We start from the raw sequence: 23,842 nt of genomic DNA, 5'->3' as shown, positions 1-23,842 counted from the left end.
AATCCATGCAGACATAGGAAGAATGTACAAACTCCACACAGACAGACAGTCACCCAAGACCGGAATTGAACCCGTGTCCCTGGCGTTGTGGGGCAGGGACCACTGTGCCACCATGCCAGCCAACAACTAAATGATGTTGAGTGTAAAGCTGGCAAATGTAATGCACTGCTGCTTTCTTACTCATTACATTCGGCATGCCACAAGAAATTATTTGCATCTTGACCTGGTAAAGGCAAGTGATTCAGGTCTGACAGTGATAATGTAAAAAGTGGCACCACAGGCAACAGTGATCTTAACATGTTAAAGTTTGACGATTTGTAATAAACAAGACCACAAACCATTGCTCAGGTATAACAGTTTAAAGGAGCCAATGTCAAGGCAAGACAGTAATTGATTAATCAAATCAGCTGGGGATCAGGACTGAAGAACTTTAGTTGAAGATAAATGAATATCTTAAAATGCATAATATTAAGCACGCAAGACAAGTGTACATTAAAGGTTGAAGTGCAGATCAAAAGGAACAAAACCTTAATTGATAACATGGATGTGTGTCTTTCTGGTGAAATTAATAAGAAAACTAATCTCCCAAAGTCTGTAGGATAAAAGCTGTGTAAAACCAAAGGACACAAGAATATCCTGGAATGTAAAAAATGATCAGAAGAAAAAAAAAGAGGGAACTTGTTTATAGTTTTAGGAACAATAATATTTTTCTAGTATTGCAACAGCAAAAGGGTTATCAAGAAAAAAGCGAAGTCCCTTAAGAGGTTAAATGTGGTTGAAATGGAGGATGAACCAAAATTGGTAACAGTTAGCATTACTCAAGACATATAAATTTTATATTTGTGTTCTTTAGTCTTAGAGGCCCTCTAGTACCTCACTGATTGTCCATACTTGATGGGAGAGTAAACAGGAAATGTCGGCAGTCAGTTTGATTGTAGAAGCTGGGTAGAGTGTCACTGAACAGTGAGCTTTCTTAGCTCCGAGAAGCTGAGGCTAAGGGCAGCAAGCCAATAAATGGCTGAGGCCAACTAATTCAGCAGCAATCAAGCATTGAACTTAAAACCTCATGGACTGTCTGGCTCAATACCATAATTTGTGCACACCCACCTTTTTAACCACCAGAGATATGCAGCACAAAATTTATACATTGTTTTACTTGGTTCGAATCATAGAATTGTATAGCACAGAAGGCAGATATTCAGTCCATCGTACCCTTGTCGGCTCTTTGAAGAATCTTCCAATTTAATCCCAAATCCTAGCTTTCTCCTACATAACACCACAAATTAGTTCTCTTCTAGTAATTGTCCAATTACCTTTTGAAAATTTGTTTGGAATCTGATTTCACCATCCTTCTCCAGTAGTGCGTTCCAGATCTTCAGCAACTGTGCACGTAAAAAAATTATATTTTGCCAATTATTTTAAATTTGTGACCATTAATGGTAACTAATTAACTAGCCATAGGAAACACATACATACTTAAAGCCAAATGTTTATTGTATCACTTTATCATGAAAAATATTGCCAGAATTTATACACAGATAGAAAACCACAGTAGAGCTTACTCAGTCACTTTCAGCTTGTCAAAGAAATGACAATAATTAATAGCCTCAAAAGCAACTTGACTTGAGGACAGTTAAAGTGGACTACAAAAAAGTTAGTATTTTTATTTTGTTGCTAATTGCTGATCTTATATGTACAGTTACAACCATAAATCATTTTAAACATACGTAATGGAGATATAGACTAAAATCAATGATTTATTAACTTTATCTCCATTCATGCAGGAACAACAATATCAAAACTCAATGCATAACTATTCAAAGCTAGTCAAAGAGGAGCTTAGGAAATCGATGTTAAAATAACTCAAACAAACTGATATTTAATTTTACTTGTGGAGCTTTATTGCAATGAATGAGGAACGTTCTGTGCAGATGGGGAAATAATTTTCTGAAGCAGAATTGTGCATCCTTGTTGATTTACAGTAAACTATACTGCATCTGTACCTCATTAAGACAGTATCAATGGGGCTGTTGATAATGTAGCGTAACATTAGAATCCTTGATCTATCAATTTTGCAATTGTATTCAACTGGATGTTTGAAGTTCCTTCATATATTGAACCTGGAAAAGCATAATAAACAGGGTTACAGTTCATAAAAAGTAAATTCAAAGGCAGAGACTAGATCAACAGAAAACCTATTTTTGGTGGTTGCTTTGGGTCATTTAGTTTAATGGAGCCTGGTACTGACAAGACAATTGCTTGTGAAGCTAGAGGGATAACATCAATCTCAAAAAGTAACATATAATTACAGATACTCTAACTGCTTTTAGGGTATTTATTTTTTATTGAAGGTGAACTACCACTTCAAGTCAGGAATTTGCCTATTATTTGCCCATTGATATCTCCTATTTGTGCCACCCTTTAAAAAGAAAGTGCAAAATGCTACTCAATGTATGAAATTTTATGCAATCGTTAGTAAGATAACGCAGAAAATCTTTTACCGCTTTTCTTAAAATACATTACGTATGTATTCTTGTAAATAATAAACAGGAAAAGTTTGTTTTCACCTATTTTACAATCACGATAGTATTTTTCTATAGGATAATCTTTGGTGAAACCAACTCCTCCCATCCACTCAATACATTTGGCAGAAGTCAAGGCTGCTATCTGTAAGAAATAGATAAAAATAAGTCTCATGACTCAAATTCAGAACATATATACAGTACATGTAACTCTTCACTCATGCATCCAGCACAACTGGTTTCATATGTTCTGCTTTCTCTCATGTTGAGCAAGCATCTAATGTCAGGCCCTCTACTAATGCTGCCCTTTAAATTACCCACTGCAGAATGGTTGCGAAATATTATGTACCTTGCAATCTTTATTTCCCTCTACCCTGCCTTCACTTTAAGGGAAATATCCACTCTCTTTTCAGCATTACTCAAGACCCAAGTTAGAAACTTAGGATAAGCATATGGAGCTCCAATGATTCATCAAAGTACTGCTTTTGCTTCCCATGTTTAGAACTATTGAACAAACCAATCCATGAGATATTAAATGTATTCAAAGTTAAATATTGCAATCTTGTCTAACAAGCACTGTTCCTCAAATTCACCTTGTTCATAGTTTCTTACCTCAGAAGTGTAATATTTTGCCATGGAAGATTCCTTAATAAAGGACTTCCCTGCTTCTTTCAGTCGAGCAGCATTGTAAGTAAGCAGTCGTGCAGCTTCTATCTGGGTTGCAATCTGAGAAACCTGGTGTTGCATACCCTGTACAATGAGATTGGAATATATATATATTTAAGCAACATCTCTTTTGCTATTTGCAACATTGTAGCCATGTATTACTCAACATTGTTTTAAGATTAGTCACAATTATCTTTACAGAAATATTACAAATCACAATAACTTCTACCATTTTAACCCCATTAATAAGAGTGCATTAAGTACCTGTTGCAAAATGTATCCTTAAAAAAAAAGAATGGTTCCGGTTTTGGGGTAAATAAATAGCACTAGACATTCCTCACACTTACACACGTCCACAGACTTTCTACAGGCTTTTGCAATGAAACCTGCTCAGATTAGAAATCCAAAACAGTGCACTACCCTCAAGACTAAATTTGGGACCTTGGTGTCCAGAGCAAGCAAGTGTGTAAACTCCTTGGGTAATTAGTTTCAAGAATCCTTGCTGACACATGCAGTTCAAACCAGGAGTGTAAATTAGAATAGTTAATTCAATGCCAAATCATATACGTAAACAAAATGTTTCCATCTTTCTTCCACTCTTTAAGGGAGAGATAAAAGTCAAAATTAATCTTGAATTGTAATTTAAATTTGAGGTTGTTTGACAGTATTTATGACTTAGCACATTATTAAAGATTCTCCAACACTTAAAATGAACAAACTAACATTTTGTTCCATGTTCAGCGGACATTATCATGCAAATAATTCAACTTCACCTCTTTTCATTTATTTGAATACTGCAACTCTTGTTGCAGTATTGGTCTAGTCCATCTGGTGTACCAAAGAAATTCTGACAGCATCTTCCTGATTTTACATGCAAGTTGCTGTTCAATGTACTCAATAATGCAGCTTCACTTCTCTTTTTACCACAAAACTCAGGCCAATTATTAGCAATTTGCATAATGGTCAGTTGTGATTAAAAACTGCAGTTCATAATATAATAATACTGAATTACTTGGTGAAGTCACTGTCTTGGATATTGAGCACAGTAATGAAATTTAATAGAGGTAGTTATTAACTAACTTTTATCTTTTAGACAATAGCATGAACAGGATATTATACAAAAAGGCTGAGTGGGTCAGCAAATTAGCATGCTGTTCCTTTGATTCTATACCCAGGGCTTTAAGAGTCCAAACAGTCCCTTTTTCTATTGGGAAAAATTGCCATATATGAAATTACTCCTGAAGTAGGATTTATGTTCAAATAATACATTTTAAAGCTCTGCTAGATGTGAAATGTTCATCTGCAACATTTTTTGATGTTTTATTTTCCATTGTCTCCTCGTCCAACAAATCATATTCAGGCAAGAACAAAGGCTAGCATCCTATTCTGAAACCCTGAGCAACGCTATTCTAATGACTTTCTGCCTGTATAGGAAAATAGATTGCCTCCATCGTGGTCCCCTCCAGCTGAGATCACAAGTTTACCAATGGAAATGATATGAACAATGGCTGATAGGAAAAGACCTTTGGAATCAACCACTCTGTCCCACACAGTTGTGATACCAGGTGTGTGTCACAACATATACACTGTTATTCTAAAGCCACATGATTTCCTAGTGGAAGAAAAAACGCAGACCAATTTGGGAAATAAAATGAAAAATTCCTTTCCAATCCAATCTCACATATTCAAAATTAGTCCGGAAGATCGCTCTGGTCCTGAATTTTACGCAATACTTTTTGTGAGAGATGATCTTTGCCCAAGTCAGAAACAAGTCCAAACTGTGCTTAAACAAATGAGAAAGCCAATGCACAGTGCACAAGATAAGAGCATGCTCCAAGTTTCACCCTACTGTGGGAAATGAACCACCTATCTCCTGGCAGCGAACTTCAGTCTGGCCTGAAAGAACTTAAAATTGTGGTCTATAGACGCAGATATATGATGTGTTGTTTGACGCAATTATTCGTGAGTGCAAAATTCAGTACAAAATTGGCCATCAATACTAAATTTCAGAACGTCTACAAGATGACAATCACAGGAAGTTGATATTTCACATTAGCTCAACGTGGTCCTTTGCGCGGTTAGCTTTCTACTCTCCTAGAGCAGTGTTCAATTTCCTGACTCATGACATTCTTCTTGATGAAGGCACGAGGAAGGAAAGCTGAAGAGGGTTCTACTTAGAACATATGGTACCTTAGAGAAAATAAATCTCAGAATGATAGGAAAGCAGGTTTGACATATGTACCTGGAAATCATAAATCCTTTTCCCAAACTGAATTCGCTGCTTCAAGTAAGGAATAGTGTTATCAAAACATCCCTGTGCCAATCCAAGCATCTAGAGAACAAAATTTGAAACAAATATTATTTCCTGAAAGATGAAGGAAATTTTAGTGCTTTTCCTACAAAGCATCCACCTATTTTATACTTCCAAAAAAAAAAGAAACACTAAATCAGAATTTTACATAAGAAATGCCAATCAATTTTCCAGGTGTTTAGGCCAAAAGACAATCCAACCAAGATCACGTAAACATAGCACAGACTAGGAGTGATCCTGGAACTACCCCAGTTGACTCAGTTAATCAATTCTTTAACAAAGCATACATACTTAGCTTAAGTATATCTTAAAAATCTTATGCAAGTACTCACAGCTCGGCTCCCACAGCGGTACAATGTTGGGTCCAAAGTTGCAGACCCTGAGCCACTCTAGGAATCCTCTCCTCTAATGGCAACAGGTGCCTGACAGAAAATTACATAGCTGCAAAAATTCTTGAGATATATAGTTCCACAAACCTGTGCAGCAATCCCTATCCTGCCTTCATTTAGCATTCCAATGGCATATTTGTACCCTTGACCCAGCTGTCCCAAAATATTACTCTCTGGAACCTGCAACACAAGTAAAATATGATCCAATTCACTGATAAAATACAGAATCATAGAATAGAACAATAGAACGGTTAGAGCATAGAAGACAGCCATTTGTTCCGTCATGTCTGTGATGGTTCGCGACAAGAAAAATTCACTTAGTGGCATTCCCCTTCCTTTTCCCTGTAGCTCTGCAAATTTTCTCTCTTCAGATAATGATCCAATTCTCTTTTGAAAGCCATGAATAAATGAATGCACCTTAATGACACTCTTGGGTAATGCATTCCAGATCCTAATCATTCAGGTAAGTTACATATTCAGCAATCCTGGATACCTACACAGCCAGTTACATGGAGGGGCAGGGAAAGTGAAATATTCAATATTTGAGAGTTTAGAACATATTTGTGTGTGAACACATTCCAGTACAGCAATGTCAGAAGTTGAACGATGATCTATGCTCAGCCAGTGTAAGTGAATCACTTCCAGTCTCTCTCTGGACTCCCTCTCACGTCAAACTCTCACCCCAGCCACTTTGGGATTGCTAACACCAGGCATGAGGCCCACCTCCCACAATCACCATGTTCCCAGCAGTAGCTGCCATGCTCCTCAAACTCCAGCTCCCACTCAAGCCCCACGCTTGCCACAGCTCATCGCCATCTTCAATCTTACGACTCCCACCTCCACTCTCCCTATCTGTGTTATTGCAGGACTAACTCAACCATAACAAGCGTGAGCAGGCACAGCCAGCCAGAGTCATGCTGGAGCTTGGAACCCTCAAACCATTCAAAGAGAGAGCACTTGAGCTGGCCGTGAAAGAGGAAGACCATGCCTGTGCTGATGAAGTGGGGGCAGCAGGCAAACGTGAGAATCCTCAAGGCATGCGGTCATTCCTCAAGTCAGTAATCAATGTTCCCTCCTTTATTCCATTTAATGCACTAATGCCATCTCCCTGCTCTTTCAAGCAAAGCAGCCAAGCAGCCCAGACCATCCTAGTGACCCCTGAACGCTCTGGACAAGAGCAGCTCCCAAGGGAAACTCCTTAGATCCTACTGTTGAAGAGGCGTCACAACTGTCACCCTCACCCAGCACTAGCGCAGTTACTCACCTCAGTGGGTTCCCTAAGGAGGCAGGCTTCTGGGTCACTCACTGGTGAACACCTCACAGTTGAAAATCACCAGGAGGAGGAGGAAGGGACATTCCAGGAAACCGGCACTTGGAGGGCTTCCGGAGGCCAGGATTCTGCTGGGTCTCTGGTCATTGATGTGCCCCTGGGTACAGTTATCACTCAGCGCAACAAGGCCAACTGCAAGGGTGGAGTCTGCAGTGGAGACATTGGTGCAGGCCGTGCATTCCATGGCAGGAGATGTCTGCACCATGGTTCAGCTCAGGACCTCCATGTTTGAGGGCATGCACTCCATAGTGCAGGGTTTCATGTTGCAGGCATTAGTGGGAATTTACAAATGCCAGCAGTAGAGGATGGCAGAGCTTCTGGACCTCACTCCAGCTACCCCTCTATCCCATGGAGGATCACTGGGTTCAACGGGCACCCGAAAGGATGAGGATTGTCTAGGGCACAGCCGGGGGCTTACCGCTCGGGAAACCCCGGGGAGGTTCAGCTCATCTGACTTTTCCCCCTCCTGATGAGCAACACACCTCCAGCCTCACACATCAAGGAAGGCAACACAGTGCAGAAGGAAGTCATTTGGCCCATCACGCCTGCACCGACAACAATCCCACCCAAGCCCCATCCCCATAATCCCTTGTATTTACCCTACTAATCCCCCTGACACTAATGGTCAATTTAGCATGGGCAATCAACCTAACCTGCACTCTTTGGACTGTGGGAGGAAACCAGAGTACCCAGAGAAAACCCACAGACATGGGGAGAACATGCAAACTCCACACAGACAGTTACCAGAGACCAGAATTGAACCTGGGTCTCTGGCGCTGTGAGGCAGCAGGGCTAACCACTATGCTGCCCCTTTTCGTTTTTGAAAAATTGCATAATATACTTTTGAACATTTGGCATAATTCAATTGTATCCAGAAAATGATTAATTGAAGAATGTAATGGCCATTTAACTCACTAATAGTGCATTAATTGCTTCATGACGAAAACAGACAGAAATCAGTTGTCAAAATAGAAAGCAGTGAGTGGAATAAAACGTGTCCAATATGCAAAAGGGTTAGAAAGGAACTCAGACAGGATGTGATTATGATCGAGAAGTTGGGGCCTGATTATCGGTTTGTTTCCTTTCTCCAGGCCTCCTTAGGATCCTCCTTTGTTACAGAGAGATTTCAAAATCTCCAATGCTGCATGACGTTACCCACCAAAATCCCCCAAAACATTTCCCCAGACCCACCATATTCCATGAAAACAGAACTTGCTGGGTTTCTCTCTTACCTCTGTGACTAGAGTACCTCTAACATTGCCTTCTTCCCCCACATTCATACACTTACCACCACCACCCCTGCCCTCCCCAAATATTCATCCTTGACCCCCTCTCTTGCTCATGAACATGTTGTCCATTGGTGATAACATCTACAGTGATGGGGGTCACCTTTCACACGATAGAAGAAATTGTAATACACCACGACCTCTCTCAATCCTCCATTGCCTCTATTGTCAGACAGCCATTCATGGAATAAGCCTCAATTTCATCCAGCACAACTATGACCTTTGCTCCTACCACCTGCCCCACATGCTTGTCACTGTTCTGGATTCCTTTGCATCCTTTTTCCTTCACTGCATGACCGTAACAGTTTATTAGTGGCTACAGTTATCTGTATTTTCCTATTGAATGCAGTGGCTTTAAAATCAGAGGCAAGGTTAGCAATTGTGTTCAAGACAGGAGTTTACTTGTATCCCACAGATCATCAGTTACTATTAAAATATAATTTTACATATAATAAATAAATGCAATATAAACTAAATTAGACTAAAAGGCTGGTAAATAATAACTATATACATTACACACTACAATGCATTCAAGTAAATAACTACGTATTCCCAATGACTCGGCAGTGCCATACAAACTATAAGGTCCCAAGATTGATTTTTGGTTTATGCTTGGTAATAATGGTACTACAATTGGCATGTGGTTAACTTGTTGTTGAGGAGAGCTAAACTACTCAAGATTCACGTTCACAATTGTGATCTAGCACCTTTTGTTGGAAGAGTGAATACACCAATACTAGATTAAAAAATAGATTAGGCTTGACTGTGGTACCTCACAGTCGAACAACCTACCTCCTAATGGTGAAGCTATAGGCTTGCATGTGAAAAGTTGCCACTTGGGCGAGATACCTGCAGGCAATTGGTATATATGGAACCATACCCGAGCTGAACCCCATCCCTCCAGCAAAGGAGTTCGGAAATTAGCAAAAAGAAATGTGTTTGTAGTGAAGATTTCTTACTGTATAACATTACAGCAGGTTCCAAATACAAATTTAAAAAAAATGTACCTTGACATTATCAAAATTGACCACACAAGTAGATGATGCACGGATTCCAAGTTTATCCTCTTTTTTCCCCACTTGAAGACCTTCGGTGTCTTTATCTACTATGAAACATGTGATCCCCCTGTAGCCCTGGAAATACATGACAATAACTTAGGAACAGCAAACTGATTTCAAGAATAGTTGCAAGAAGGAAAAACTAAGTGCGCTTAGTTTTGTCATTCACAAAAGGATAGCTTCACACAGTCACATGGTAACTCAATGACAAACATTTTAAATGTGGGATGGCATGAGGTGGGCTGTTGGAGGTTGATGTTGTTTCTATTTGAATAATAAAACAAACTTCAAAGAACAGAATTACCACTATAGCTTGAAGACTGATATTCTATATATTCTGAAGCTAAATTTGAGGATTGGTTGCAAAGAGTACAGTAGTTTTATACTTGTTGCATGGGGGACAGGTAGGTAAATTGGGTGGCCAGCAGCTAAGCAAGAACAACGCATTTCATGGACTAGATGCATGAAAGAAGACAGGAAAGAGGTGGCATTTGGACTAGATGGACAAGGGGAAGTCACATAGAAAGTTGAAGAGATGCTCTCCATTTTCATGACAAAGATTGTCAGAAGCTGGTCACATGTTATTGATGAGGGTGGACGAATCAGGGCCAAGGGGTTTAAGGAGACAGTTAATAGTGGAGAAAAAAAAGGCAAGGCTGGTTTTGCAATGAAAGTGGAACCTTTAGAATTTATTTAAAAATCTAGCAACGGGAGCTAAATAATTAATTAATTTAGCAACGAAGCTATAGTACCTATTTAGTACAAAATTATATAGCAAGTTATGGTGAAATTTGTATGAATATTTTAATTGGCTGCCAACCTGATCCAATAAGGTTATAGATAAATTCTAGTAATAAATACAAATTCATAAGTAATCATCAATTCTATTGCCAGCTTTTGGGTGGAATTTGATGAGCGAAAATATCTTGGGGAATTCGTCATCACCAAGATTGTGATCATCCTTCAGCTACCTTGATTGTGTTTTTCACTTTCTTACCAAGCCAATCCATTGTCCCCACCACCCCCAGGAGTCCTAGCACTGAGCCAGTATCATTCATTGGTCTCTTCCAATCTCCCAGACGTATTCTGTAGTTCTAATACATTCTCCCTCCTTTCACATTGGACAAAAAAATCTATGACTCGAAATGTTAAGTGTTTTCCAGCATCCTCTGTTCTTGTCTCGGATTCCAGCATCCACAGTATTTTGTTTATTTTCCCATATGTATTCTCCCAGCTCATTTTGTCCATGAGACCCATCACCTGTTCTCAATCCGATTCCCAGAAAGCTGTTGACCATCCAACTTCTTTTTGTGGCCTGTGCTGGTAAATATTATAAATGGTTCCTTCTGCTTAGGTATTACTTTCCTTTCTCATTATTCCCCCCACACCCACCAAAATGAAAAAGTGACCGTCATTATTCTAGTTTGGATTGTGGTTCATTATTGTACATCACCCTTACTGTAGCCCTTTGACACAGTTGATTAATTAATCACCTTTGACATCACTTTTTGTTGTCCAGTTTAATGAACTGCCCTCTCTTGATTTCCCTTTTACCTATCTAATCACAGTACAACATCTTCAGCAATGTCTCCTCTTCCTAATTATACATATTCTCAAGGATGTATTTTTGACCCCCTCCTCTTCCTCATTTTCGTTGTGCCTTCTGGAAAAAATATTTCAAATATATTGGGTTGGATTCCATATGTATACTGAAGGTACTCAGCTCTAGGTCACCATCATATCTCAACGCCTCCTCTGTTCTATGCGATCATAGTTTGACTGGCATATTGTCTTTCAAGCCGAAATTTGGTCTGGCTAAATATTGGAAAGACTCGAGCCATCATCTTCAGCTCAGTACGAATTCCATATCCTCGTCACTGATTTAATCCCCGTTCCAGACAATTGTCCTGAGCTGAACCAGGCAGTTTACAACCTTGAGCTGGGCTTCCAACCTTGTATCTTTTCCATGACATAAACTGCTTACTTCCATCTCTAAAACATCTGCGGCTGAAAGTCACACCCAAGTCGACTGTTAAATTCCAGAAAGGCAGCTGGCGAAGGCTTGAACTGCAGCCAACATTTGACAAACTTATATAAGCATTTATTTACATACTTAACTCACTAGAAGCATGCACATCCTAACAGAACAACCTAAGTTTCAGTCTGTGTCTATGATGGGACACGTGAATCAGCAGTTAATGTGCATCATCTGCAAACAATTAAGAGATTTCCTTTTCTCTCCAAATAAAAATTAGTTTAAATGTACAAACAAAACTTAATAATTGATTTAAAACCCCCATATTCTATACAAAATATTAAACTGCAAGACATCCCTCAAGGACCCCTAACAATTTCCTCATACATACATTTATGTTGCAAAACTCTCAGTTGATGACAAGGACCTAGCCTACTTAATTTCAGAGGTACCTGTGGGACATTGTGACAGAGATGACTGATGCTGGCAGGACATGTTCTTTGTCTCCTGGTTGTTCATCCTGCCATAGTGACAATAGAGTGGATACCACTAGGTGGAAGACGACAACGAGGCCGGCCAAAGATGATGATGACCAGGCAAAATACATTTAAGGAGGACCTCCGAGAGAAGCAGCGAAAGCTTGTGATGGACAAGGACCGTTGCAGTCTTGCTGTCCATAAGTCTAATTAAGTCCTTGATTCTCTAGCATTTTTTTCAAACTAGCAAGATGAATAGGTCGTGTTTGCTTACTCATATTTTTGTGCTCAAATGAATATCTACAAAACAGCTAATTAATGTGCATATTATCTTCAGTGTACCCTTTGCAAAGAATCTGACTTTAAATTATTTGACAAATGGATGTATAGAATAGAAATGTCAAGTAGAAGAATGCTGGCTTGCCAATATTTATTGTTCATCCCTATTTGATTTTCTCCAGGACAACTAGGGATGGGCAATAAATGATGGCCTAGCCATGATGCCCACATCTTGTAAATGAATTTTAAAAAGTCTAAATTTCAACAGCCATTGTTTGAGTTGCCGTATAGTACTTTAACAACCCTTTTCTTTCCCAAAGGATATTTCCCATTTTCACCCACAAGAAACATTATGAAGTCAGCTGAAGACGGTAGCATGTGAAGCAGTACCTAAAAATGTCTAGCTTCATGTTAATTGGGTTACCCGAGTATGCGAAATTAAGTACACATTATTCCAGAACTACTTTGCTTAATATCTCAATAAGCCTGCCTGCCAATTTTACTTCTCAAATTCTGCAACAGGGCCACTAAAAAATCATTGTCACACATCATGAAGATGCCTGAAAGATTTCCTTTATGATACCAATAAAACAGAGGTTGGCTAGGCCATTTCAGAGGGCAATCAAGAGTAAACCGCATTGATTTGGGTCTGGAGTCGCATGTAGGCCAGATCAGGTAAGGTCAGAAGATTTCCTTCCATAAAAGAGCATGAATGAACCAGATGGGTTTTTACAACAATCAACAATGGTTTTGCAGTTACCATTAGACTACCTTTTAATTCCAGATTGATTAATTTAATTTTGAATTCCACGATGGTGGAAACTGAACCCGAGTTCTCAGAGCATTAATCTGGGCCTCTGGATTGCCGGTATTACCACTATACTACTTCCCTGCAAACATTTCAGAAATAAAAGTGTCTGCAGGAATGCAGCTTTTATGTTGATTGATCTACATTTTCGTCATTGTGCCCAAAATACCTAATGGGAAAGTCCAATCTAACATCTGTATCAGCCAGTCGCTCTGCAAAACTCCTCGCAATCAGACTAAGTTTAGCCGCAAATCCCATCTGTCACTACCTCCCCGAAGGCTCCGGCTCAATAAATTTCAGCCATTACAAAACGATGCCATATATCCTATTGCATGTCTCATTTGCTAATCATTCCCCGTTTTTGCTCCTGATCTACATTGTCTACCAGTCTCCACATGCATGCAATTTAAAATTCTCATATTTATGTTCCTTTTTGACCTTCCCCTTCACATCTTTAACTTTCTCCGGCTCCATTACCTCCAAAAATGTCTATGTTCCTCTGGCACAGACCTTGTGCATTCCCCTTTCCTTTGCCCAAACACTGGTGGCTGAACCTACTTTTGAGCAAGCTTTTTGTCATCCTTCCTAATTTTATTTGTCCTTTTGTCCATTTTTATGTCTCTGAAGCACCATGGACATTTTTCGACTCAAAAGGTACTATTATAAATAATAGCAGTTGTAGTTATTAAGAATAAAAGTATATGATTGCAAGTAGAAGTAAGTGGGAGGATTTTTACACAAGTGCACAATGTATTATGGGTTTGTTCTGAATTAGATGAATTTTAGCTGGAAGAATATGACAAACGATTGAAAATGTATTCTGGTACAGAAAAATTCATCTTGATGATCTAAAGTGAACTTGGGGGTACAATTGATGTTTAATGTACTGGAAGTATTAAGGAATGCTATATCTGTCAACGTATTGATAGAAATGTAATGAGGGGGTCAATCAGGAGAGCTGTACAGTAGCATTCCTTTGCTGTTTTTGTCACAATGCAGGACATTCACAATGTCAGCAATGTTTGTGTGCGAATTGGAAAGATTCTTCTACTTTAAAAGAAATACTGGGGTCTGTCTGTAAATCTGACATAAATTCCTAAATTCAGTTGTAGGGTGGTAGATCCAGAGCATAGGAGTGAGTTTTCTCTTTCCGAGCTTATCTGCTCCATTGCTGCCATAAGGAAGAAGCCTATATAAACAGAGTTTCCACTGAACTCTGCCCAAGTTATGGTGGCAAGAGTGGCTGGAGCTCGAGGACATTCACCTTCAAATGATTTTCAACGGGGATGGAAGTTTTATAGAAAGCCATGGTGTTTCAATGGTGTGTTTTGTTGCCCTAAGATTATATTGGGAGGCACAAATATATTGGCCCAGATTATGTTGTCCAAATAACAGATTAATGACTCACTTTATTCAATGCAAATAGTATAGCAACTTCAGGTCATGGTCATAATGATGTAATAACTAAGTGCGGAGTCTCATTTCTACAGGAAAATAACACTGGATGCACTGTTACAATATTTGGGCCATGAAAACCTCTGGGTAGATTTCAGACTCAACTTTGAATATTTATGATATATTCTTGTATTTGATAGCTGTTTACTGTATTATGTATACATGATTGGAGGTTAATGGCAAGCTGTTAGAACATAGAACATAGAACATTACAGTAAACCAATTTCTTTTCGTCCATGAACCTATCTACTGTTTCAACTACAGATGGATATTCCTTAACTAAATAAAATTATTATATAAATAGGACACACACAAACAAACACAAATCTATCTTAAGTTTAAGATTGCTTTCTTCCAGAAAGTCAGTACGTGAGATTCTGCATTTATTATAAATTCAGATCTGCAAAAAAGATTTACTTTGATACTTACAGCTGAGAAGTTTGCATTTGCCATAACGAGGAATATTCCAGCAATATCAGCATTACTAATCCACATCTTGGAGCCATTAATGATATAATAATCTTTGTGTTTTTCAGCACAAGTTTTCAAAGAAAATGCATCACTTCCAGATTCAACTTCTGAAAGACAGAAACTGCCAACCTAAAAGAGATGTTAAAAACAGCTAAGATGCTTGCAACATGCTAACTGGTTAAAATATCCATGTTGCTGATTTTATATTTACTATGATCGTAACAAAAAAAAAAGGAATACCTCCCAAACACATTTTGCTTTCCAGAAACCGTACAATGCAAAAGGACACCATTGAATACATTGAATCGGCATCGACCTTCCGAAAGAGCATCTCACCTAGGCCACCACCCACCCCCAATCCACGTAACCCTGATAATCCACCATGGCCAATCCATCTAACTGTTCATCTTTGGACTGAGGGAGGAAACCAGAGCACCCTGAGGAAACCCATGCAGACATGGGGAGAATGTGCAAACTCCACACAGTCCTGACTGGTGACTACCTGAATGCATAAGGCTCGTGACAGAGGAGCATAGACTTTTTTGGAGGTAATGGAGCCGGAGAAAGTTAAAGATATGAAGGAGAAGGTCAAAAAGGAACATAACATAAATATTAGAATTTTGAATTGCTGGCATGTGGAAACTGGTAGCCAATGTAGATCAGGAACATAAACGGGGAATGATTAGCAAATGAGACGTGCACTAGAATACGAGATATATGGCATAGTTTTGTAACAGCTGAAATTTATCCTTCGAGGAGGAAGTGACAGATGGACTCAAAGCTTAAACCAGACTGGTTGCTAAGAGTTTTGAAGAGCGACTGGGTGATATAGATGTTAGATTTATAAATTCAAGTCCTCTTGTGACAACATTTCAAACCAAATTTTGATCTGGACTTAGTGGCCTCTGCTGAGGACACCACATCCTGGAATGAGTCATTTTATTTTATAAATTTTCAAATGGCATTCCTAGCTCCCAGAGTAATGGAACATTATTGAATTTTGTTTTTCTACCATTAGCTTCCTGCTTTTGTTGAGTTAGTAGCACTTAATCTCTGTAGTTGTATTTTAATGTTTTGTTGCAATAATTGTACTAGATCTTTCTCTTAGCTCAGCAGTAGCACCCATCCTTATCTTGGACTCAGATGGTTGCCAGTTCAAGCTTAAGTACATAATCTAAGTTGACACATCAGTCCTGTACTGTCAGAGGTCCCATTTGTTGGATGAGATATTTAAACCGAATTCCCATCTGCCTTCTTAGACTGACATAAAAGATCTCACAACACTATTCGAGAAAAGTAGAGATCGGCTGGTCAATATTCATCCTTCAACCAACACCATTAGAAATAAATTATCTGATCAATTATGTCAGCTCTGTTTGTGGGACCTTTTTGTGTTCAAACTGGTTGCACATTAGCCTACATTACAAAAACGTGACTGAGTTTTAGAAGTGGCTGTTGAGCAATACTTTTAACCTTGGAAAACCTTATGCTTTGTGGAGGCGAAAAGCACTCATGCACTTTTTTTCTCTATTATTTTGCTTTAGATAGTTGATGTCATAGAATTCCTATAGTGCAGAAGAGGCCAATCTATGATCTTGCAGAAATTGGGAAAGCGAGTATGTGGAATATCAATATTTGCAGAGGATCCACACACAGATTTTAATGCATATGAAAGGAAATACATGAAAATTGGGTTGAATTCTCCTCAAATTTTCCATGACTATGGAAAGGACCTTTCTCAGCCTGACTCAGGTTTAGCACCAAAATTTATATCTCACCATGTGAAGAATAAAACTTAATGTTCATGCAGAGGAAGTGTTGATTTATATTTTGCTTTGAATTGTAAATGTTTAACTTGTAAAACATTGTAGAAACAACGGCTGAAAAATTGGACTCCATAGCACAGTTTGAGAGTGATGGATGCCATTTTGGTATCAAAATGGAAAGGTGCCACGTGTGGACACTTCCAAAATGAGATTTGCTAGGCACCATCTTGGTAAGGCGGTACAGATGGTAGGAACATGTGCCAAAAATATGGGGAGTTGGCAAATTGTGATAGTGCATTTCACCAGAATTACGATTTTTGATCTCACAGTTCAAGCTTGGTTGAGCCTATGGCACTACCCTGAGGAATGACTGCATCATATCCTAGAGCTGAGATGACCAGCAACCTTAACTATCTTCTTTTGTGCTGGGTATGATTCGAACCAGCAGAGTTTTCTCACCTGATTCCCATTGATTCCTGCTTTTCTTGGGCTCCCTGATGCTACACTCAGTCAAATATAGCCTTGATGTCGAGGACAGTCACTCACCACCTCTGGAGTTCACCTCTTTTGTCCATATTTAAATCAAGGTTGTGTGAGATCAGATGCTGAGTGGGCCTGGCAAAACCCAAAATGTGTCAGTGAGCAGGTTATTGCTAAGTTGATGACCCTTTCCATCACGTTACTGATGATCAAGAGTAGACTGATGGGTGGTAATTGGCCAGATTGGATTTGTCCTGCTGTCTGTGTACAGGACATATCTGGCCAATTTTCCACGTTACTGGGTACACACCAGTGTTGTAGTTGTACTGGAACAGATTGGCTAGGGGTGTAACAGATTTCAGAGCACAAGTCTTCAGTCCAATTGCTGGAATATTGTCAGGGTCCACAGTCTTTGCAGTATTCAGTGACTTCAGCCATTTCTTGATGTCATGTGGTTTGAATTGAATTCACTGTAGACTATCATCTGTGTTGCTGGGAAACACAGTAAGAGTTTTAACAACACCAGGTTAAAGTCCAACAGGTTTATTTGGTAGGAAATGCCATTAGCTTTCGGAGTGCTGCTCCTTTGTCAGATGGAGTGGATATCTGCTCTCAAACAGGGCATACAGAGACACAAAATCATGTTACAGAATGCTGATTAGAATGCGAATCTCTACAGTCAACCAGGTCTTAAAGATACAGACAATGTGAGTGGAGGGAGCATTAAGCACAGGTTAAAGAGATGTGTATTGTCTCCAGACAAGACAGCCAGTGAGATTCTGCAAGTCCAGGAGGCAAGCTGTGGGGGTTACTGATAGTGACATAAATCCAAAATCCCAGTTTAAGGCGTCCTCGTGTGCGCGGAACTTGGCTATCAGTTTCTGCTCAGCGACTCTGCGCTGAGTTCCGACGCGCCACAGCGAAAAACCGCACCGACCTCCTCAGAAGACAAACACGGGACACGGTGGACAGAGTACCCTTCGTCGTCCAGTACTTCCCCGGAGCGGAGAAGCTACGGCATCTCCTCCGGAGTCTTCAACATGTCATTGATGAAGACGAACATCTCGCCAAGGCCATCCCCACACCCCCACTTCTTGCCTTCAAACAACCGCACAACCTCAAACAGACCATTGTCCGCGGCAAACTATCCGGCCTTCAGGAGAACAGTGACCACGACACCACACAACCCTGCCACAGCAACCTCTGCAAGACGTGCCGGATCATCAACACGGATGCCATCATCTCATGTGAGAACACCGTCTACCAGGTACATGGTGCCTACTCTTGCAACTCGGCCAGCGTTGTCTACCTGATACGCTGCAGGAAAGGATGTCCCGAGGCATGGTACATTGGGGAAACCATGCAGACGCTACGACAACGGATGAATGAACACAGCTCTACAATCATCAGGCAAGACTGTTCTCTTCCTGTGGGGGAGCACTTCAGCAGTCACGGGCATTCAGCCTCTGATCTTCGGGTAAGCGTTCTCCAAGGCGGCCTTCACGACACACGACAGCGCAGAGTCGCTGAGCAGAAACTGATAGCCAAGTTCCGCACACATGAGGACGGCCTAAACCGGGATCTTGGATTTATGTCACACTATCAGTAACCCCCAAAGCTTGCCTCCTGGACTTGCAGAATCTTACTGGCTGTCCTGTCTGGAGACAATACACATCTCTTTAACCTGTGCTTAATGCTCCCTCCACTCACATTGTCTGTATCTTTAAGACCTGGTTGGCTGTCGAGATTTGCATTCTAATCAGTATTCTGTAACTTGATTTTGTGTCTCTGTGCCCTGTTTGAGAGCAGATATCCACTCCATCTGATGAAGGAGCAGCGCTCCGAAAGCTAATGGCATTTGCTACCAAATAAACCTGTTGGACTTTAACCTGGTGTTGTTAAAACTCTTACTGTGTTTACCCCAGTCCAACGTCGGCTTCTCCACATCATTGCTGGGAAACTCCAGAGGAGCACCCAGAGGAAACCCCCACAGACAAGGGGAGGACGTGCAAACTCTACACAGACAGTCACCCACGGCCGGAATCGAACTCAGGTTTCTGGCACTGTGAGGCAGCAGTCCTAGTTCCATTTCTTTGAGACATGAACTGAATAGGATTTGCCATGATCATATTGAATAGTGGAGCAGGCATGAAAGGCAAAATGGCCTTTCCCATTTTCTAAAAGGACCCTGGACCTGATGCCATGCATCTAAGATCTCAGTGATAGTGATGCATTGCTTGTAAGCTTCCAAAATTCCCTAGAAATCTGGAAAGCTCCCAGTGGATTGGAAAATATTAAATGCAATGGTCCTATTCAAGAAAGGATGGAGTCAAAGCAGGAAACTATAGGCCAGTTAGCCTAACAACTTTATTTGGGGAAATGCTAGAATACACTATTAAGGAAGGTGTTTGCAGGGCTAGAAAGTTAGAAAATCTTAATACAATTATGGGTCAGCATGGTTTAATGAAAGGAAAAATGTGTTTGACAAATTAATTAGTGTTGGAGATTGTAATGAGCACAGTGGATAAAAGGGAACCAAAAGATGTATTATGTTTGGATTTCCAAAAGGCATTTGATAAGGTGTCAAATAAAAGATGACTCCAAAAGATAAGAATTCATGGTGTTGGTGGGTAATATATTTGCATGGATAGAAGATTGGTTAAGCAACAGAAAACAGCCAGCATAAATGGATCATTTTCAGTTTGGCAAATTGTAACTTGTGGAGTGCCATAGGGATGGGTGCAGGGACCTCAACTATTTACGTTAATTACTTTGTTGAAGAGACAGATTGTATCATCAGCATATTTGCAGTTCTTGAGCAGCTTCTTCCCTGCTGCCATCAGACTTTTGAACAGACCTACCTCATATCAAGTTGATCTTTCTCTACACTCTAGCTATGACTGTTAACACTGCATTCTGCACCCTCTCCTTCTCTATGTACAGTATGCTTTGTCTGTATAGTGTGCAAGAAACAATACTTTTCACTGTATACTAATATGTGACAATAAGTCAAATCAAAAAAATATAAAAATTGGCAGGAAAGTGAGTTGAGAAGTGCACAGTCTGTAAAGCAATATAGATGAGTAAAGCGAGTATGAAAAAAATTGGCAGATGGAATATAAGGTGGGAAAAAAATGAGATTGTTGTTTTTATTAATTTATGGGACATGGGTGTCATTGCTTGGCCAGCATTTATTGTCCATCCCTAGTTGCCCAAGGGAGTGGAGAGTCAACCACATTGCTTGTGGCTCTGAAGTCACATGTAGGCCAGACCAGGTAAGGACGGCAGATTTCCTTCCCTAAAGGACATTAGTGAGCCAGATGGGTTTTTCCGACAATTGACAGTGACTTCACGGTCATTGGTAGTTTCTTAATTCCAGATTTTTAAAAAATTGAATTCAAATTCTACCATCTGCCAAGATCGAATTTGAGCCCAGGTCCCCAGAACCCCATTAGACTATGGTTGCAGTGAACGAAACTTAATTGACCATTGGACACTGCATCATGGTCAGGTTTGCAAGTACTTTCATTGAAATGGCCACCATTCCATGCTGGAAACGAGAAGTTAAGCTTCTGCAATAACAGCAGGCTTGCCAATGCGTGAAGCACATCATTATGTATGCTGATTTGCTACTTCCTAAATGCTACCCCAACATCAGATGAATTCCTCCTCCGAAACCATTGCAGCAGAACCAGTGACTTTGTCTTCCGAGGAGCTGGCAATCAAGATATCCTTTCACCATGCTGTAGCTGCAGTCTCTCATGTCGACTGACATGTCACATCCAGAACTTGCCTTTATGTTATCCTCTGAAGTTTACACAATGTAATTATTTGAGCTGCCTGCACGGATATAATTGAGTACAGCATAATCAATACCGGAGAAAACACTCCATTGGTTGGAATCATACCTAACATAAAGGAAGATGGGCGTGGTCATCTGATGATCTGAGAAAATAAATTCCTTCTCAACTCTGCTTTATTCTGAAGCTGTTCCCCCTAGTTTTAGATTCCCATTACTCTCTTAAGCTCCTTAGAATCATATGTTTCAATAAGATCAACTCTCATTCTTCTAAACTCCAGGAGAGCAATCACCTTAGTCCCAGGACATCACTCCAGGGGTTGTTCAGGTTAAGTGTCCTAGGTACAATCAGCTACAGTTGTTTCACTACCTCCATCCAACACAAGGTCAGAAGTTAGGATGTTTGTTGATGATTGCATAATGTTCAATACCATCTGCAACTCCTCAGATAATGTAGCAGTCTGTGGAAAAATGCAGCAAAATCTGGACAACATTCAGGCTTATATACTACCAAGTAGAAAGTGATGTTCATGCCACAGAAGTGACTACGTTGGTTTGCTGACTTCCTTTATAACGAGCTAAAATGTCAGTGACAGCTGAGAGCACAGTGGGCAAGAGGGGACAAGCTGGAGTCAGTGGCTGGATGAAGAGAGGACGAGCCAGCGGTGGGAAGTGGAGGAAAAAGAGGCAGGGCGAGGGAAGAGAGGCGGGGGGAGCGGGGTGGGTGGTGGGGCAAGAAAGCTCAGGTGGAGAGAAAGGATGAGCAGGGGGTTGGGGGGAAATGGAGGAGCGAATGGAGTAATTTGGAATCTCCTATGTGTTAAACTTAATACAAGCATCATAGCACATCTTCAGGTGTGTGCCAATTCAACATGGGAGGCTTTGAATTTTGGGTTAGCTATGGAACAATGTTAGGAACAAATACCACCCTTCTCTCTCTCTTCCTTGCTGACTGGGCACAGTCTCTCTCCCCCCCCCCGCCCACCACCTCCCCCCACCACCACATCCTGCCCAAAAACACCCACATACTCTGGATGGCCAACTCTGTACCTGAAATGTGATTACCTCACACACTAATATAGCATTCATCTATCTCAACATTCCTGCAGCCAGTTAACAAATTGGATTCTTGCTAAAAACTAAATAGTCTGTCTTTTCAGCCCTCATGAGAAATAGGTAATAAAAGTTAATTACGCAGAAAAAAATAGAGCAGAGTGTATATAAGTACCAACATGTCAATTAACCCATTCCTTTTCAACAACCTAGCCAGCACCACACTTGGACCCAACCATCTTATTTATTACATTTCAATAAAAACTTTTTTCATCACTGAAAATTCTGCTGGGATTTTAATATCAAGATAACGTTTTAGTTCTCCTTTTACAAGTATAGAAATATTTTATATAGCCTATTTGAAATTTTGAATCCTCCAGTCATAGCTCACCATATCTACAGCAAGACGAGGTAGATACTTTATCTTTTGATCCTCTGTCCCACATTTCCTCAACAATGTGTTGATCAGAGTGTTCTGTATGTCACATAGAACTGCTACTGATGGATCCACTTTGGCCAACTCTTCGATGACAAGAATAGAGGAAAAAAACGTAGATTCGGGTCCACCATATTGTTCTTCAATCTCAATTCCCATCAACTAGAAATGAAAGAGAATCAAAAGTAAGGAACATGCAAACAACAATTAATATTCGGTAAAATTGACCGACAACTATTAAGAGTATTCCTATATTCTTACACTCAGAACTTTTAAGGTATGATAAATAGATTTATGCACATATGTCCTGCAGTAGCAGTGATACCATCAACCCAGATAAGTTTTGAAATGATAGCAGTATTATGCCTAGTGAGATTGATGAAAAACTGCTTAAACGATTGTATTGTTAGAAATAAAGTGATTATTTAAAGGAACATGTAAACAAAATAAATAATGGTGCAGAAGAGGCTGCAATTAAACAAGTACATACATAACTAAATACTAGTGTGGGAAGAGGATGGTTGGTACATTTAATTCAAGTGCATTAACGGTCTGTTCATTCAAGAACATGATTATTGAGCAGACTTTTTATTTGAGAGTGGAAACCATTTAATAATTTATTTTTGAATTTCACAGCAATTAAAACAGTTGGCGATAATTAAAAGCATCCAGTAGGTATGCAGGATGTGAAAATTATCCAAGCAAGATGGAAAGCCAAATGGCAATTGGAGATTTAAGGTACATTTTACGTGACTCACAGATTGCAACAATAACAGATGATGAGAAACAAAATTATTAAAAAGCACAAGAGTAGGTATTGAAGCTACATGAGAAATGGCAGGCATTGCTTGATGACCATTTGTAATTTTTCAAGCTGGTGCTTATTCATAAAGTGAAAAGCAAGAGTGGAAAGAGACAGCAACCTGGAGACAGGAAGAATGCAGCAGGGAACACTGAAGAGAATAGTGCCAGCTAAATTGAAGATGAAGCTTAGAAACTCAAGTAAAAGGAAAGATGATGATCAGGTAAATGTAATTAAGACAGATAAACAGTAATGTCAGAAATAGTTATATAGGAATCCACTAACAAAAGGTTTTGTTCTATTTAAAAGAATTGTACACTATGGCCATAAATCTACTGCCACACTGTGGGGTCCTGCTACTGGGATTAAATGTGGATGCTGAGCCTGTCAGGTGAAAGGCAGGATGGCGGACTGCTATTTATCGGTGGGGCTGTCTTCCAAATAAGGACAGCAGCTTACCTTTCCGAGCTGTTAACTCGA

At 39.9% G+C, this 23,842-nt stretch overlaps 1 protein-coding gene across 2 annotated transcripts in view; it reads right to left on the bottom strand.

Annotated features, from left to right (window-relative positions):
* Positions 1 to 345: 345 nt before the first annotated feature.
* Positions 346 to 23,842, bottom strand: part of acadsb (acyl-CoA dehydrogenase short/branched chain) — a 50,967-nt gene continuing 27,470 nt past the window's right edge. The window contains exons 4-12 of one of the 2 annotated variants that reach the window (XM_078223388.1): positions 22,516 to 22,722; positions 14,985 to 15,155; positions 9,512 to 9,637; positions 5,976 to 6,068; positions 5,431 to 5,520; positions 3,135 to 3,272; positions 2,568 to 2,667; positions 2,004 to 2,120; positions 346 to 1,382 (exon numbers count right to left, since the gene is read on the bottom strand). In XM_078223388.1, coding sequence (XP_078079514.1) covers positions 2,050 to 2,120; positions 2,568 to 2,667; positions 3,135 to 3,272; positions 5,431 to 5,520; positions 5,976 to 6,068; positions 9,512 to 9,637; positions 14,985 to 15,155; positions 22,516 to 22,722 — 996 coding nt within the window. In that variant the 3' untranslated portion in view covers positions 346 to 1,382; positions 2,004 to 2,049. Of the gene's footprint in view, positions 1,383 to 1,650; positions 2,121 to 2,567; positions 2,668 to 3,134; positions 3,273 to 5,430; positions 5,521 to 5,975; positions 6,069 to 9,511; positions 9,638 to 14,984; positions 15,156 to 22,515; positions 22,723 to 23,842 lie in introns of those variants that run through there. The other variant, XM_078223387.1, reaches the window with a different exon arrangement.

The sequence above is a fragment of the Mustelus asterias genome, chromosome 11 (assembly GCF_964213995.1).
Source record: "Mustelus asterias chromosome 11, sMusAst1.hap1.1, whole genome shotgun sequence".
Taxonomy (NCBI): Eukaryota; Metazoa; Chordata; class Chondrichthyes; order Carcharhiniformes; family Triakidae; genus Mustelus; species Mustelus asterias.
The sequence above is the reverse complement of the archived record's forward strand: the minus strand, read 5'-3'. Positions and strand labels throughout refer to the sequence as shown.